At 37.2% G+C, this 19099-nt stretch overlaps 1 protein-coding gene, 1 non-coding gene and 1 pseudogene across 4 annotated transcripts; all 3 read right to left on the reverse strand.

Annotated features, from left to right (window-relative positions):
- Nucleotides 1-4280: 4280 nt before the first annotated feature.
- On the reverse strand, nt 4281-4417 carry LOC125185777 (small nucleolar RNA Z247). The gene has a single exon (XR_007170275.1). It is a non-coding gene; the product is annotated as a small nucleolar RNA Z247 (small nucleolar RNA).
- A 652-nt stretch (nt 4418-5069) lies between these two features.
- LOC125222764 (E3 ubiquitin-protein ligase, putative (DUF177)) lies at nt 5070-8837 on the reverse strand. Of its 3 annotated transcripts, none has more exons than XM_048125554.2 (7): nt 8585-8835; nt 8288-8461; nt 8093-8182; nt 7922-8017; nt 7452-7532; nt 7269-7314; nt 5070-5403 (listed from the first exon to the last, which is right to left on the reverse strand). In XM_048125554.2, the coding sequence occupies exons 1-7, from the start codon at nt 8726-8728 to the stop codon at nt 5195-5197; spliced, it is 840 nt and encodes a 279-aa protein (XP_047981511.2). In that variant the 5' UTR covers nt 8729-8835; the 3' UTR covers nt 5070-5194. The 3 variants fall into 3 exon arrangements, with proteins under 3 accessions (XP_047981511.2, XP_088925692.1, XP_047981512.1); XM_048125555.2 differs by lacking the exon at nt 5070-5403 and adding an exon at nt 5683-7133 and having other exon boundaries at nt 8585-8834; XM_089069566.1 differs by lacking the exons at nt 7922-8017; nt 8093-8182 and having other exon boundaries at nt 8585-8837.
- Nucleotides 8838-15029: 6192 nt separating this feature from the next.
- LOC148934376 (putative late blight resistance protein homolog R1A-10) lies at nt 15030-18197 on the reverse strand (annotated as a pseudogene).
- Nucleotides 18198-19099: the final 902 nt, after the last annotated feature.

The following is a 19099-nucleotide window of genomic DNA, read 5'->3' on the forward strand; positions in this document are numbered from 1 at the left end:
CTAATAAAGTGGAGTAAATTAAGAGATTGATGTTTTTAAATTTAAATTTCATTTTTGTAAAAATTGAATCTTTTATTTACATGAAAAATTCTTTGATTTTTTAAAATGCACATTCATAGCATTAATTATTAGAAGTTGCCTGCTGAGCTTGAATGTGAGAAATAAGCCAAGCAAGCCATATTCAAAATGCATAATTACTCTGACTAGGAATGAGCTTGAAGGTACAAAAGAGATAGAATTGTGTTGCTGCTGTATTCGGCATATGTTTCATTAATGAGGCAATGCCTATATATACATGTACAAGATAAACTACTTAACTGAAAGAGAAGTGGATGGTATCCATTTACACACGTTCTCATGATCCTATTTTACACATAATACATAATTACTCTGACTAGGAATGAGAACACGTTCAGGATGTGTGTGCAGTTTATCCACACAAGCAGTTGCTTGAGATTCTTCAATCGTGGCTTTACATGCTGGTTTTGAGCTATACGACTTCTCCTTACACTCAACTTCTTTTCTCATTTCAGTCGAGATTCCAACACTTCCCCTCAATTCGATCGAGGATAAGGGACACACATTGAGCTTATCCCTTAGCCTTGAGAAGAATTGGTACCCAAGCGGCTTTGTGAAGATATCCGCAATTTGATCACCGGTAGGGACATGTCGAAGATCCAATTGCTTTGCTGCAACCTTGTCCCGAACAAAATGAATGTCTAATTCGACATGCTTCGTACGAGCATGTAGGACAGGATTGCTAGCCAAGGCTATTGTACTTAGATTATCCACCCAAACGACTGGAATCAACTTCGGCGCAAGATTCAGTTCACCAAGAAGGGACTGCATCCAGCTCACTTTAGAGGCGGCATGGGCTAGGCTCCTATATTCAGCCTCGGTGCTTGAGCGTGATACTACAGATTGCTTTTTGGAGCACCATGAAATGAGATTGGCTCCATAATAGGTACAATATCCAGAAACTGACCTTCTGTCATCGGGGTCAGATGCCCAATCTGAATCTGAGAACGCCGAGATGTCGCTCCTTGTCATCATAATGTGTATCCCATAGTCTAGGGACCCGACTAAGTATCTCACAATTCTTTTTACCGCCTTCCAGTGTGTATCAAGTGGGCAAGCCATAAACTGACTGACTTTGTTCACACAGAATGATATCTCGGGCCTAGTGATTGTGGCGTACTGCAGCACACCAACAACACTTCTGTAAAGGATTCCATCAACTGTGGGATTACCATCTTCCTTGGATAACTTCAAGTTAGAAACCATAGGGGTGGAACAGCCCTTTGCTTCTTGCATACCGAGCTTGGCAAGGAGTTCTTTGATGTAGGTCTTTTGATTCAGATGGATTCTTTGAGCTGTATTAGTAATCTCAATTCCAAGGAAGTGCTTCACTTCCCCTAAATCCTTTAGAGAGAAGTTCTCACTGAGAAGCTTAATAACTTGCCTGACAGCAACCGAAGAACTACCTGTAATAAGCATATCGTCAACATAGATGAGAAGATAGATGGTTTCTGATTTTCTGATTCTGTAAAAAAGGGAGGTATCAGCCCGAGATTGGGAGAACCCCAATGATAATAGCACAGCCCGAACAGTGGAGAACCAGGCTCGGGAAGCTTGTTACGAGACATAAATGGCTTTATTTAATTTGCAAACCAAGTGTGGAGATCCTTGCTCAAAACCCGGGGGCTGTCGCATATAGATCTCTTCCTGTAAATCTCCATGTAAAAAGGCATTATTCACATCCAAATGAGTAACACACCAGTTAAAAGAAACAGCAATGCTCAAAATAAGTCTGATAGTGCTCGATTTAACCCACGGGACTGAATGTGTCAGTGAAATCAAAACCTGCTTGTTGCGAAAATCCTTGAGCAACCAATCGTGCTTTATGTCTAGTTATCATGCCATCAACATCCTTTTTGAGCTTGAAAATCCAAGTGCAGCCCACAAGATTTTTGCCGGGAGGTAACGTGGTTAAAATCCACGTTTTATTTTTCAGAAGAGCTAAGAATTCTTCCTCCATAGCCTTCTTCCACACAGGCACCAAGAGAGCAGCAGTGTGAGATTTAGGGATGACAAGGGAGATTTCCAAGGTGGAAGAGGTGGTGTGAAGGTAGATTTTTGGCTTGAAAGTTCCTGCTTTTGATCTTGTTATCATACTGTGAGTGGGAAGAGCATGAGAAGAATTATAAGAAGGTGGAGCAGTATGTGAAGGAGAAGGAGCTGGAGTATGAGTTGGGAGATTGAGATCATCAGAATGTGAACCGGGATCAGGAGAGGTAATAGGCGGAGCATTATCATGGATAGGAGTGGGAGTGGATTGAATATGTGGAGATGGAGAGATATGAGATGATGATATAGGAAGACCAGTAGGTTGTACACATGGAGGGACAAATGCTGTAGTGAGTGTATTGATGAAAGTAGAAGCATGAATGTTATTATTGAGAGGAGATGGGACAGTAGGAGAAGATTTGTTGTGAGGAAATGAAGACTCATCAAATATAATATCTCTAGTGATGATGGTCTTACCATTTGAGAGGAGGGCTTTATAGCCTTTGTGATGAGGGCTATATCCAAGAAATGTGGCAGCATCTGATCGGAATTGGAGTTTGTTCTTATTGTAAGGTCTGACATGGGGGTAGCAAAGACATCCAAACACCCTGAGCTGGTGATAATCCGGCTTTGATTTGAAGAGCTTTTCAAAAGGTGATGGGTGAAGTATAGTTTTGGTGGGAATTCTATTGATGAGAAAGCAGGCTGTGGTGAAGGCATCATCCCAGAATGAAGCAGGTAGAGAGGACTGTGCTAGAAGGGCCAATCCCATTTCGACAATATGTCGATGCTTGCGTTCAGCCATGCCGTTTTGCTGTGGAGTATATGGGCAAGAAACCTTATGTTGAATGCCATGGTCCTGCAAAAAACTGGTAAGACCTTGAAATTCTCCACCCCAATCACTTTGAAAAGCTTTAATGGAGCAATTCAATTGATTCTCAGCCAATGTTTTAAAATGTTTGAAAGCAATGAAGACATCTCCCTTAGATTTCAACAGATAAAGCCAAGTATATCTACTAAATTGGTCAACAAAAGTAACATAATAAGAGGATCCATTTCTAGACAAAAGAGGGGCAGGACCCCAAACATCACTGTGTATGAGCTGAAGTGGAGCAGTGTATTGAGTGTGAGAGGAATAATATGGTAACTTGTGACTTTTTGAAATGCAACAAGGATGACACAATATACTTGATTTTGTAGCATTGAATGGAATATTACAAGAATGCAAAGCTTTTTCAACTGCTTCAAAATTACAGTGGCCAAGTCTTTTGTGCCAAAGATCTAAATTTAATTTAACATTAGAAGAAAAGAAAGCTGAAGGAGCAGGTGGTCCTAAGATGGTAGTACATGCAGCTGGAAAAGAAATGCATTTGCTTTGTAGAGAGCTATGAACATGAGATGACTTCTTGGGTCTGTGAAGGAGAAAATGGTAGAGACCTTCCCTAAGAGTGCCCTTGAGGAGTGTAGCCTTAGTGGTTTGATCCTTCACAAGACAAAGATTTGGGTGAAATTCAAAAAAGACATTATTATCTTTAGTGAATTGAGCAACAGTAACGAGATTTTTAGTAATTTGAGGAACATGGAGTAAGTTTTTCATGACAATGGTTCTAGAGTTTGGATTTGTAGAAGATAGAAAAACAGATTGACCAATATGAGAGATGTTGATACCTTGACCATTACCAAGTTGAAGGGAGGTACCTCCATTGTATTCAACACTGGTGTTTAGATTGGAGAGATCATTGGAGATGTGGTTTGTGGCGCCCGAATCCGGATACCAAGAGGTGGTGCAGCTCCCATCATAGTTATACTCAGTGGGTTGATTGCTCACGATGTGATGAGTTGGAGCAGCTCTATGATGCACAATGTTGGCAGAAGGTTCAGGATAGAAATTGGGATGTTGGTGTTGGTGTTGAGGCTGTCTTTGTTGTCCAGAAGAAGGTGAGAATCCTTGCTCAAACCTGTGCCAACAACGATCAGCTCCGTGTCCTGGCTTTTGGCAGAGTTGGCACACAAGTTTAGCTCCTGAGAACCTGCCTCCTCGACCCCTCTTCCTCTAGAGCTTCTTCCACCAAAATTTCCACGACCATATTGCTGATATCCTTTATTTGACTGAGATTGGCCCTCGGATCGGTGTCCAGCAGCCTGAATTATATTGGCAATCGGCTGAGTTCCATCAATATTTACGTTGGATGCTTTGGAGGATTCCAACCTAGACTCAAAACTCAGCAATAAAGCAGTTACATCTTGGAGACACCATATATCTCCTTTTGAGGTGATAGTCACCATGACTGGATCGTATTCTGATCAAAGTCCAGCCAGAATATGAAGAATGTGGTCTTCATTCGAGACCCTGCATCCGGCTGATCCCAACAAATCACAGCAAGTTTTGATCTTGTTGAGATAATCTGTCATTGACAGATTCTCCTTTTTTAAAGTTTGCAATTGCAGCTTATACTGCATTATCTTAGCCTTTGATTGGCTAGAGTAGTTGGTCTCCAACGCCTGCCATATTTTATGGCTTGAATCCAGTCCTACGACCATCACCATGGTGCTCTCCGAGAGGGAAGATTGTAGCCACGCGGAGAGGAGTTGATCTTGGCGATGCCAGACAGCATATGCCGGGTTTGCCCGCATTTCTTCTGTTTCTTCATCGAGTAAATAGCGTGGAGGAATATGATCTCCCACAACAAGGTATTCCTCCAAACCATAACCATGGACTGTAGCAAGAACTTGTTGTTTCTACATAAGAAAATTTGCATCTGAAAGCTTTGCAGACACAGAATGATTTTGAGGAAGAAAGGGAATGAGAGAGGATTGTTTTTGGGTGGTTTCACCCGTGTAGCTATCAACCATTTTTTAAGAAGTAAAAATGTAGAAGAGGAGTAGAGGTGGCAGATTCCTAATATGGCTCTGATACCATATTAGAAGTTGCCTGCTGAGCTTGAATGTGAGAAATAAGCCAAGCAAGCCATATTCAAAATGAAGGTACAAAAGAGATAGAATTGTGTTGCTGCTGTATTCGGCATATGTTTCATTAATGAGGCAATGCCTGTATATATATGTACAAGATAAACTGCTTAACTGAAAGAGAAGTGGATGGTATCCATTTACACACGTTCTCATGATCCTATTTTACACATAATACATAATTACTCTGACTAGGAATGAGAACACGTTCAGGACGTGTGTGCAGTTTATCCACACAAGCAGTTGCTTGAGATTCTTCAATCGTGGCTTTACATGCTGGTTTTGAGCTATACGACTTCTCCTTACACTCAACTTCTTTTCTCATTTCAGTCGAGATTCCAACATTAATCAAACTCTTTTTTCCAGAAACTGAGCATCCGAGAGAGAGAAGAAAATGTAATGAGCCACAGAATTTTTCATAGCTCTCTACTGCAAACTTAATTTGAGAAAGAGTGAGAAGAAACAACGCAATTATAAAAACTCTAAACATCTATCTTCATCTATTTCACATATTATCACCATCAAATATTTAAAATTTCAAACTTGAAGTTCATATAAACTTCTTAGATTTGGGGTCTGTCATCGGAACACAATTAGCTAAGGAACTCAAGTGTATTCAATTCATAATCCTAATTTTTGAACAAGAAATTATCAGAAAAAAAAATAAAGGTCTGCCTTTATTACTCAAAATTTCCAGAATATCACTACAACATCTGAAATTAAACCATAGTTCCAATAATTGAAATCACCATCCATCGGCGTCGGCAAGGGAGCGGCATGGGTTTATCCACCCGTCAGCGTCGGCAAGGAGTTGGCGTGGGTTTATCCTCCGTCGGCGCCGGTAAGGGGGAGCACGCCATAGATGGGGTTCGAATTGTAGGGAGAAGTGAGAGATCCTTGTTGTAGAGAGAGGGGCGGCGAAATGAGAACCCGATTTAGGGTTAGAATTGTAGAGAGGAAGGAGAGATCTTTGTTCTTGACGGGAAGGGGGAAACGACGAAATTTTGAATTGTAGAGAGAAGGAAGAGATTTTGTTCTTAGAGAGAGAGAGAGGGGGGAGGCGGAGAAGTGAGATGAAAGAAATTAGGGTTGGTTCAATATTTTTATTTTTTTAATTAGGTTAATCAAGTGTAATAAGGGGATTCTAATTCTGAGCTCAAATCACCATTAAATGTGTTGATTTTTTCCCTTTTTAGAAACGACTCAACTATGAGGGAACTTCCCGAAATGGAAAAACGACTCAACTATGAGAGAACGGAGGTAAGTACAGGCAAGTTGGAAAGCACAAACACCTATGCTGGTTTAATACTTTCCCATCAATCAAGGTTGGAGAGAAAGAGGTGCAAGTAAAAACAGGAAAAAAAGTGGCAGCACAACTATAAATGAACGAATATGGGCAGTTACGGCTCCGGCAACAACAAAGAACATGAACAACAGTGAGAATGAGCGGGAAGTTAGAAAATATACATATATATTTGTTTATGAATAAATATGTTTCTATGTAATTTGTTTTAGTATTCTACTAATATATTAGTAATATAATAAGGTGGCGTTCGGTTGCCATGACTAATAATCATGAGACTATCCATCTAAGATTAAGTTGTGGGATTATTTTAGTTGGAGGGGATGCTATGCCTAATTATCATGATCAGGCTATTCATCTAGGATTAAGTTGTAGAGTTCAATCTTATGAACCAAACATGATACATATTTAATCATGGGATTTAATCTTGGCAACCGAACGCCCCCTAAAAAATTATAAATCTAGTCGTATTCGAGCTCGAGCAAATGTACAATTAATTCAAACGGTCAATTGCTTACCTTATAAGTAAAAATAAAAAATACTCCGTATAGAAAAGTGTACTGCCAGTGGTAAGTTAATTTATGTACAAACTATCGTATGACTAATTATAAACATGAACATTATACATATCATTCATATCTATAATACTCTTATGATGATGAAGTGCATGCCAATTACATCTCCAACTTTGCCATGTTGGATATTCATCAAATCTATATGAGTTCGTGACTCTTCTTCAATTCCAAAAGCTTGTTCCACCTTCGATCGATCGAAGGTGCATTCATTGCACCTATATCTGATATGGTATTTCATGATATCATTTTATTAATATTAATCTCGATATATGAAATTAACCTTAAAAGCATTACTTAGGTATAGCACTACATTTTTAGGGGATATAAACTATAAAGTGTGATTTTGAAGTACTTACGGTGTAATTTGGGTTCGGCTTTCTCGCAAGATTCCGAGCAAGTTTCCTGAAAAAACAGAACATATTTTCCAAGTTACAATCACTCCAGACAAAAAACGTTGTACAAATGATTAGTTTTTTAACATCACATATATACAAGAATTAAACATTATGTCATTCTTTGTATCAAGCTTTATAAATTACTTTAACTGAAGTGGCAAGTCGAACTGTGTCTTGTATTAAAGAATCCAGATCAGCTTCATATCCGGGTCTCACATAAATAACCTGTAAATACAATAGAAATGCATTTAGTCACATATATACATATAGTCTGTAGGATTGTATTATATGCAAAACTGGTTTTAAATGTTAAACACAAAACCAGAGTTCATTATAAGATAACACAAAGATCATCATTATTAGTGTGTTTTAGTTCATTGTAGAAATTTTGGATTTTTAAAAACACAGAGGTCATTTGCATATTTTAAAAATATGAATTTTCTATAATGAACTATACAATGAACAAACTAATGACGAACTTCATTTTATTTTATAATAAACCCCATATTTTGGTTCTGCCTTTTGCATTTAAAATTAGTTTGGTATTGATAATACTCATATTAATGGCAAATTATATAGGAGTACTACTACTAAGTAAGTAATGGAAAACTTACGGAAGGATCATCTCCTCCAATATCAGGTAGTTGATTAGATGAGTCCCTAATTGTTCTCGTTGATGGGAGAATCCACACTTTAAATGTCGCGTTAATCTGTCGTATTATATTTAAGTTAACAACCGCAATCTTTCAATGTGTGTATGTGTGTGTGAGAGAAAGAGATGATACATCTCGGAGGTATGGAGAGCAGCAATTGCAACATTTTCTGGTGAATGATGTGGTGATCCTTCCTTCTACTGATAGCCCAAAACCAGCATGCTATTATGCCACAATAATCAGATACTTAAAACATCTTGTCATTTCAAATAATTGATTAATTAATCCGATCCAATCGCTTAATTGATAGCAATATGTATGCATTACCTTTTGAACGGAAAGGTTAATGGAAACATTAGTATCTTTGCGGACACCATCGTCATCTGAAAGATCAAGCAGTTGTAGGTCTCGCAGGGAAAATAAATACTCTGAATTCCAATTTCCATGCCATTTTGCTTCCGCCGTTGATATCGCGATCAAACGCGGCTTACTCTTCTTCTTCTGCACATTTACATTTACAAATTACTATTTCACAAACAGCTAGTAATTCGGAGCAGTGTATGTAAAATGTAAATGAAGATTTGGTGAATTATAAATGCGAGAAAATGAATTAATTAATCATACCGTTGGAAATTCATTTCTTCTGGCGGAATTGGTAGAAGCTCTTGAGACGGAGATGAGTTTTGGATTATCTGATGAAAATCTGTTGATTATGTTAGCTGAAAATGAAGAAATCAAGCGGCCACCTCCAAATCCAACTACAACCATCTCAACTCTCTTTCTCTCTCTAACAACCCCAGTTTCATAACCTTATCTTCCTGCAGCCTCGGTGGCACCAAAGGCTCCATTGATTCTCCAGGGTCTAGTTATTAAGTTTGTAACTATTGTTTACATTTAAATAAATTTTAAAGATGTACTTCCATTTCTATTTTTGTCATGAAATCTACTCCTTATTTTAAATTGTTATCGAGACTCCGGAAAGGATCTCCTGCTTTACTTTTCATGCTCCACTCTTCATCCACCTCTCACAATTAAATCAAATAATATTATAACTATGAGCAATTTTAATAAGTGTAGGTGGATTATTTTATTTGATTATGAGATGAGGATGAGGAGTGGAGCATGTCAAGGAAGTGGAAAAGGAGATCCTCTCCACAATTCCTACTACATCTCCTATTACATACTCCATCTCCTAATACACAGACAAACATGAGTGATGGACCCCACCATCACTTATAATGTTTGTGTATGTATTTAGAGATGTTTGTTGTAAGTAATCCTTAATGTAATAATCAAAATTTGGAATATGAAAACTTATATCTACCGTCCTATTTGGAGTAAAAATTTCATGATCCTTCCATATCAAGTTTATATACTAGTATTTTGGTGTATCTTACCAATAATTTCTTGATAAATGAAAATAAAACTAATTGCACAAAATAGACCTCCATTAATCATGGATATTAGCATTATATTACTATTATTAAATATGAAAATTGCCATCATAGAAATATAGGCGATGCAATATATAAGGCATTTATATGTATATTGACTTTTTATAAATCTTTATTAAAAATAATAGTAGTACTACTTAGGAAATTGTCACGCTATGAGTTTGTGTAGTGATTAAATTGAGGCTTCTAAATACAATTACATCTGAATGCATACTCCATTAGATAAATTGATCAACAACTAATCAGGATGCAACATCTTAGGAACTATATATGAAATGATGACAAGATTTGTAACAACGCATGATTTATTTCATGTTTTACTCATCACAGAGAAAATGAAGAATTTTATAACAACGCATGATAGCATTTTGCTTGAGGGTATCCAATCTCTCACTTACACGGCTACACACCCTACAATAAAATTACAACACAAACTTTAAAAAAAAAACAAGAAACATACACTTGAATACCATGTCCTAAACTGATATACTTCCCAAATGACTAGAAGCTTAGCTACTGCTTATTTCACCTCATCCTCATCCTTCAATCCGGCCGCTACCAGCTCTAGTGCAGGCTGGATGGTGGCCTAGTATGAGGAACTGTAGAACGAGGCAATATATGGATCTCCAGTTACCATTAGGCTGGGCAGGATCCGGTGCCACTCACTCTTGTACGGATCATTGCGAAACACCTCAATCCCATCACCAGTGTTGATAACAATAATGGCATTCTTGATAGGCCGCACATCATCTTTCAAGATATGGAGGCCAACCACCTCGTCATCTTGGAAGAGGAGGACCACCCTCCCCAGCATGACAGCATCCGTGTGGGCCCGAAGCTCGTTCACCTTTTTCTGGCAGGGGTTGACCTTGGACCTTGGTGCCGATGAAGGCTGCATCTACATGTGGTGTCTTCTGCATAGAGGGCTCCAATGCTAAGATAAATGTTTAATTAACATAGAGAAATATAATTTATTCGTGTATAAGTTGAAGCATAATAGAAAAGTGCAAACCACAAGTCCTAATTCGATTTATTAGTAGGGTGTGTTTGGGAACATGAAATTGGAGTTATGGAATTGGAATTGGAGGCTCCAATTCCAATTTCATATGTATAGAATTGGAATTAAATTATGATTCCAAAATTTCCAATTCCATGATTTGAATTCCATATCAAAAGTAGAAAATTGGAATTCCAAATAGTCATAATTAGATAGCTTCACTACCCACTACACAAATTTCACACACTACACAAATTTCACACGTTTCACATATATCACACACTACACACACTTCACATATATCACACACTACACAAATTTCACACACTTCACACATTTCACATATTTCACACACTACACACATTTCACACACTACACACATTTCACATACATCACACACTACACACACTACACACATTTCACACACTATATACACTACACAAATTTCACACATTTCACACACTACACACATTTCACACACTACACACATTTCACACACTTCACACACTACACACATTTTACACACTACACACATTTCACACATTTCATAATGTCGGAGTTGATCTGATAATCTTGGCTTTTCTAAGGACTGTTACCATGTCGGAGTTGATCTAATCCCTCAACCCCCGGAGAATTTTTGAGCTTTGTGCGGATTTTGTCTCTTCGTTGAGGTGTGTGAAATGTGTGTAGTGTGTGAAATGTGCGAAATTTGTGTAGTGTGTAAAATGTGTGAAATGTGTGGAATTTGTGTAGTGTATGAAATGTGTGTAGTGTATGAAATATGTGAAATGTGTGTTGTAACACCCCGACTTTTTATTACCCTAAGACTTAGAAAAATCGATCTATATATATATATATATAAGTTTCGCGTCTAATTTTTTTTTCTATTACTTCTCGCTATGATTAATCGTCGTGAAGTATATTTTGAGTAGTGAACAAAAATAGTAATATTTCAATATAAAGTTTACTCTAATAAAAGTCCGTTTGTGAAGACCGAGTTTCAAATAAAAGTCCGTACATGAGTTCAACGTTTAAGTAAAGATTAATTAAAAATAAAATACTCTCCATGCCCTTCGGATCTTGCGCAATAGTCACGCCTTGAATCCCGATACCTACACGAATGGATAAGAAGCGTGTTAAATCAAGACGAGACGATCGACGAAATCAAATCACATCAAACACGCAAATCAAATGGCGGCTCACGTTTTCCAAACGACGGCTCGCGTCTTTTTAAGCGACAAGATGTAATATTCTTACCAATTATAGTAATTTGAAAGATTGATTAGCCAACTTGCCTCTTATGGCAAAAAGTCCATAACTCTTGGACAATACCCCTCCACCCATGAATCAAGCTTTTTAACCATGGATTATCTTGCTCCCAATTCCTCTATAAATACTACCATCACTACATTAATAATTCCTTTGTTTTCACCGCACGAAGCATTTACCATCAAAGTTCTCCTTCTAATGAGAATGTAAAATCTTTCAAGCAAGGAAGTAAAGTCTCATCACCACCGTCACTTTTTAATTTCTCTTCCTTAAGGTATTCTTCCTTTTCTCCTTATAAATTCTTGTTTTCCATGGCCATTTTCATACCACATTCAAGCATGTACACTTAGAATTTTACATGCTAAATACCACCTTCTTGTATGCCGTGAACGTAGGAAAAATATTCATGCTTATGAACGAATTTCTTGAACAAACTTCCTTGAGCAAAGAGTCAAGAATCATGGATATATTTCTCTTTACCTAAGCAATCAAGAACTATGAATATTGATAAACATGGAAATAGCGTTGAGCTCGAGATATTTAAAACTTAGCTTTTAGTGAACTTAGAAGAACACCGGGCTGCCCGAACGGTGCCAATACCGTGGCTGCCGGACAGCTACCGCTGCTGCCACTCGCGGCAGCCACACACACACACACCAACGCACGCCCCACCCCCTTGCCCACGCAGCTGATGTCCACGATGCCGCTGTGACCTCGCGGTCGCTGAACGGGCACCGCTGCGTTGTCCCGAGCAGCCCAACAATGCCCCCTCTGCCCGGACAACTCGCTGCACTCTCCTCCACTCGCTCAGCGAGCTCGGTGACTGAAATTGAACCGTAGAAAGAAATGTGAGTGTGTTCCTATGTGTGTAAGAGTGTGTGCGTGTATGGGGGTGATGAAAAGAGAGAAGCCCAGATAGATAGAGAGAAAGGACGAGGGGTAGAGCACGACCGGCGTCGCTCGCCGGCGACGCCGTGGCCAACAAGAGAGGTGTGAGACGTGGGGGGGAAGAAGCAGGCGCCCCTTGTGTTCAAAAATCTGATTTTGAGCGTTTTGTTAGAGCTCCACTTTTAAATTAGATGTTGGGCCTCCCTTTGGGCCAAATAATTTAGTAAGTAGTATGATCTCTTAATTTTCTAGTATGGGCCGAAGAGTTAGAGAAAAGGTGAAACTTGTAAGTGAGAAAATGAACCCTTTTCTTTTAAAATTTTTGGGTTAATATTGCTTGATTTGTTGAAAGTTTTTAAATAATAAATCTTATAATTAATTACCTTTTCTAATTAATTAAATTTCTTGAGGTTAAGAATGTATGAACTTAATGAACTCTCTCCCAAATAATTATTTAATTACTTTAAGGTTTCTTATAAAATAGAGATCCACCTTTTTTAAATGGAATGAAGTTATCTTGATCGACCCCCGAACATAGGACGCATACTCCATGTAGGATCATTTCATATCATGCACCTTATGTATGTTCTTAAGACTAATTTAAATCATTATACTATTTCAAGAAGGGCGTGTTCGCGGAGTTTGATTTCCAAGGCCAAGCTTTTGTAGCTTTTCATTTGGAAGCTTTGAGGTGGGCTTTATATCCAACACATTAAGTGTGGATAAAATTATCAAATATATGAAATGATTTTTGTTTGATAAAATTGCACTTACCTTTTTTTTAAAAATGTTATCGTGCCATAAATTGTTTGTTTTATGATGCCTATCTGTTTGGCGATGCCAAATGAATGAATGAATCGAATTCGGCTCCAATAGGACCAAGATCCTATTCGAGTTAGTGTACACAAAGGAATGGACCGTGAGTCATCGTAAAGGTTGGCCGATCAATGTGATCGTGGAAGGTGGCCACCTTCCCGACACACAATGAACCATCAGATATGGCGGATTGATGGAATGAACTTAGCTTGATCAAGCGAACTTTATGAAAATGAACTTAGTAAGCTCGGGCCTTTAAGAAAAACCCCGCGTGTTACTGTGATGGCATGATAATAACTTTTTCTTATATATGTGTATCTTTCGGCAATGTGTTCACTGAGAACCCCGTACTCAGCCCTGCATGTATTTCTAAATGTGCAGGTTGAGCAAGTGATGAACTGGTGGCTGAGTGGAGTTGGTGGTCGTCTCATCTCTTTTGTAGGATTTTCGTGGCATGTGTCTTCATACACATGACCACATGGTTACAACTCCTTCCGCTGTGCTTTTGTTGTGGTATTTGTAGTAGATGGGTCATAGGAAAAATGATCAGTAACGAGTGATTGTGATAAACACTCTTTTAAATTCTCATGATCTTTCGTTGTCTTGTGAACATCTTGTACCTTATGAAGAAGTACTTGTGTGTCTTATTGTTGATTTCTTCGTCCCCTTTCTATCCCCTCTTCTTAATTCCCTCCCCTGGTCACGATTTACCGAGCAAGACTATCCTTAACAAGGCGCGGTCGTGACATGTGTAGTGTGTGAAATGTGTGTAGTGTGTGTAGTGTGCGAAATGTGTGAAATTTGTGTAGTGTGTGAAATGTATGGAATTTGTGTAGTGTGTGAAATGTGTGAAATTTGTGTAGTGTGTGAAATGTGTGTAGTGTGTGAAATACTCCCTCCGTTCTATAGTAATGGAGGCGTTTCTTTTCGGCACGGAGATTAAGAAAAATTGTGTTAGGTGAGTTAAATAAAGGGAGAATAAAGTGGAAAATGAAAAAGGTAGAGAGATGAAGAGAGAAAAAGTAAGAGAGAGTAAAGTAGGTGTGGAAAAATGAATTGACTTTTACTAGAAAAGAAAATGACTCTATTACTATGGAACGTAGCAAAATGACAAAATGACTCTATTACTATGGAACGGAGGGAGTATGTGAAACGTGTGTAGTGTGTGCAATGTGTGTAATGTGTGAAATGTGTGTAGTGTGTGAAATTTGTGTAGTGTGTGTAGTGTGTGAAATGTGTGAAATTTGTGTAGTGTGTGTAGTGTGTGAAATACAAATATGTTAAGTGTGTGTAGTGTGTATATTTACCAAACATCTCAATTCAATATCATATCAATTCTTCATTTTACCAAACATAGGATTTGGAATTGAATTCCATACAATTACAATTCCAATTCTACGTGTCAAACGGAGCCCTAATATAAAAAATGTGTATAAATATTAAAAATAATATAAATATAATCAATGCACATGATATGCATATTTCTTATAAATACTTTAATTATTATCGTTGAAATTAAAGTATTTATACTTTTTTAGAAATATAAATACTTTACTTTATATTATTTGAATTTATATATGAAAAATCAACACATTACCACCATGTACAAGATACTACCTCCCTCGTATTCTAAGTGACACATCTTTCTTTTCAAGAGATCTTACTCTAAATGACATAGTATTCCTAAATGTGGAAGTATTTATCTAACACTACGTAAAATCTCGTGCCGAAAAAAAGAAATGAGTGAGACGCAAGGAGTATAATTTAAATATATAATAAAAATAAAAAATTAATATCGATCATATATAACAGTATACTCCAAATTATACTATAAATGATATTTTTAGACTTAACGTAGATCACAAGTCTTCGAACCTTTAAAATTGTAACTCGACACAACATGAATTTGACTTTAGCTTTATTAGTAGTATAATATAACTAAGGATGCTATTTTTTGAAAAATTATAAGGTAAAAAATAAATTTATTTTTTATTTTTTGCAATGACCATATATAATAACTACTATTTCCAATCCCCATTAAATATCCTATATTTCCTTATTTGGATGGTCCCCAATAAATATATCATTTCACATAGCTATTGTGCAGTACTTTCTGATACTCCATTAAACACACTTGAATCTAAAACCACTATGCATTCAAAATCTTCGAGTGGCAGAAAATGGTTACCTTTTAGAAGTGCGATCACCATGGGTATGTGTTTGCAATACAGAGTTTGAGATCGTAATTGCCGTTGTCATATTGTTCCTCCTCAATCCTTTTTGCTGAGGCCACTACGGATTGACTGCATTCTTTCAACTCGATTAATTGGAGTGTTGGAATTTCTCCAATGCCGTTAGGGATTTCCTCTAGCTCGTAGCAAAACTTTAAAAAGAGGTGGCAGAGTCTAGGGAAGTTGGTCTCATCAGCTGTCCAACGCACAATATTCAAACCGTCAAGATATAGAAAATGAAGTGATGGGAACTCATCTCCATCCGCTACCTCCCACTCTTCATCACTTGTCTCCTCCTCGCTTTTAAACTCACAATCACTTATCGTGAGCACTTCCAGCTTATGTAGTGCACACAGAGCCCTCAACACTTCTGAATTTATTACACACCCCCCACAAAAATAGTTTTTTGATATTACAAGGAAATATAACTTTGGATCGACAATCGGAACCGTCAGGAAACTTTATAGGGGTAGTTCTCATAAAATAGCATCTCAATATTTCGAGCTTGTGAAGATGGCAAAGATCAATTGCCATGGTTATAGATCGGAAGTCATCATCGATTGCCAATTTTTTTATATTCGAAATGCTTTTGAAGAAACCATCCCAAGTTGTTGCCTCTTTAGTTAGAGTTGTAATTGAAATCTTTTGCAGCTTCTTCATAACACTATAGTTCATTTCCTCATCTTTTAACAACTCAAATTCACGCACCTTGAGATTTCTTAACTGAGAGAGCTGCCACAACTCAGATGGCACATCAAATCGGCAATAACCAATCAAGGTTTGCAAATTCCACAATCTAGATATTCCTCTAGGTATTCTTGACATGCAGTCGAGACCTAAGAAGCATAGGTTCACAAATTCAAATATTTCAGTTGGGAACACAATAAACAACATATGCATTAAATCCAACACCCTTAGTAATCTTGATGCTGAAAAGACACCTAATGGAAGATCGTCACTCATAGAACCAATGCATATAACAGATCGAGTAAGTGACATAGACTCTTGTGAAACATTAACAACTTCCATTACAGTTGATGTGTCAAAACTCATATGGCGTGGGTTAGAGAATGTGACCTCTGGACCATTCTTCACATATAGAAACTTGTCTTCACCAGATTTCTTAATGCACATATCCCTCGACATATCATGCATGTGGTAACCCTTTGGTTTTCTACACTTGTTGTATTCTTTAACCATTAATAGATTTCTATCTACTAGAGACTTAAGCCAATCCTCTGCCTCTTCCTCTAAACTTCTTTCCCCATTTGATTTTACAAATCCTTCAGCCAGCAATAAACGTACGAGATTGGAGCCTCTAATCTCGTAGTCTTCAGGGAAAGCTCCAATATATAAAAAACACAGTTTCAATTTGGCAAGTGATTATAACTTAAAAGACAATATACTAGAGCATTGCTCGTTTGATACAGCAATTGCTGCTATAACATTGTTCCCAAGTTTTTTCCAAACATCTTTTGATCTTTCGATCTTAGATAGTAGCCCTCCAATCACACTGATAGCTAGAGGAAGCCCACCGCAATCGCTGGCAATCTTTCGACCAATATCTTGCAACACAAGAGGACAATTCTCTTCTCCAAACGCAAGCCGGTGGAGTAGATTCCAACTTTAAGACTCGCTAAGCAATTTCACCTGATGTGAACTCAAAGAGTCAGCATAGTTCGCCATAGCAGATTCCCTAGTGGTGATCACAATGCGACTCCCGTTGTTGTTGTCCGGGAAGTACATCCTTATCTCATCCCAGAAAATCGTGCTCCATATAACGTCTAATACAATCAAGTACTTTCTACTGAACAAACTCTTATGTAACATAACTTTTAACTTATCATTATTTTGATCACATTCTTGTCCAGTTATGCAACGAAGAAGGCTTAAGATAATTTGTTGCATATTGTAATCTTGTGAGATAGTGGCCCAAGCACGATAATCAAAGTGATAAGCAATCAATGTATCTTCATAAAGTTGTCGAGCAAGAGTGGTTTTACCTACTCCACCCATACCAACGATGGGGATAATCTCCAGCTTTGTCTGCATGCTGGTCAGCCGTTCCCTCAGTTGCATCATATCAGCATCAATTCCCACAACAACACTCGAACTCGATGGAAGCATCAGATCAGCATCAATTCCCACGACAACATTCGAACTAGATGGAATGTTATCCTCCATCTCCACGAGCTTCACTTGTTCAATAGCATAATCAAGTTCTTGAAGCTTCTTCTTATCCTCCACTTGCTCCATAACAGAGTCAAGTTCTCGTATTACTTCCTGCAAATCTGGTGTTGACAAAGTGAATCTCACGCAATTAGATCCGGAAAGCATTTGATCAACCATGTGGGATTCAAGAATGTCTTCTGCTTGGTGTGCTACTTCTCTGATTTGGCTCTCCAAACTGTCTATTTTGGTGAGTGAAGATTTATCAAGGATTTGTTGCAGAGAAGTAGCAGCAACTGCTCAAATAAAATGAACACAAGAAATGATAAATCCCTTTTCCTTTGCAACTTGTGAATTGTGAGGTTAAATGACTGCGCAAACTGTGATAAGGCCACACAAATACTGATATACATTATAATCTGAAATATGATGCTCGGTCAGATTTTTAGAAATGCAATTCGTACATAATTAAATTTATTAATTAAAACAAAATTAAACCTAAATGTAATCTTTGTCATCATAGTTTCCATATGCGTAATAATCCCTCACAAAATTCTTGAAAAGGGTCATCCACCTATTGTTTCCACAATTGGTCAACTTTTTTTGCCCTAATTAAATAAACTAATAGAGTATATTAAAAATATTTACTAGATTTGGTTTTAGAATTGTGACTTTTTAAAATATGAGTATTTATTTGTAGGAAATATTTATATATGAAAAAATTTAAGAGATCCGATTAAGATTTTATTTCTTTATTTTTTTATTTATATATACAATAAATTTAAGAGATCTGATTAAGATTTTATTTCTTTACTTTTTTTTTATCTATATATACAATAATATAGTGTACTTTAATAACTAATTTTTTTACCTTTTGTTCCAATAAAAAAGGTAAATATACCTTCTCAAATGACCTTTCCTTTGGAGAATGAAATTTTATAAATATGGTAGTTATTTCTCTTTACCTCTTCATATACCTTCTTTCTTGGAGATGCTCTAACTCATTCTATTAAGATTTCATTTAAAGCTAGTATGTACAAGTCCTATTCCACTAAGTCTTTTTCATTCATTTTTCTTAACATTTCTTAAAACCTGTGTTACCAAGAAATGAGACTCCTAGCAGACGGAGAGAATATCTTTTAGTAGATGACTATAAATTTTTTTTCTCAGGTTTATATTATATTTAGTGTTGTACCACAATAGTAATGTTAGTTCTTTTAGATAAGAAACACTTTGAGATTAACACGACAATCTTTAGCCAAAGCTATAATATTATCTCATGATTTCATTTCATCCTACATCAACGCAAGTAACA

Source organism: Salvia hispanica, chromosome 1 (genome assembly GCF_029641045.1).
Source record: "Salvia hispanica isolate PSC_SH4W2 chromosome 1, Shi_PSC_v1, whole genome shotgun sequence".
Classification (NCBI taxonomy): domain Eukaryota; kingdom Viridiplantae; phylum Streptophyta; class Magnoliopsida; order Lamiales; family Lamiaceae; genus Salvia; species Salvia hispanica.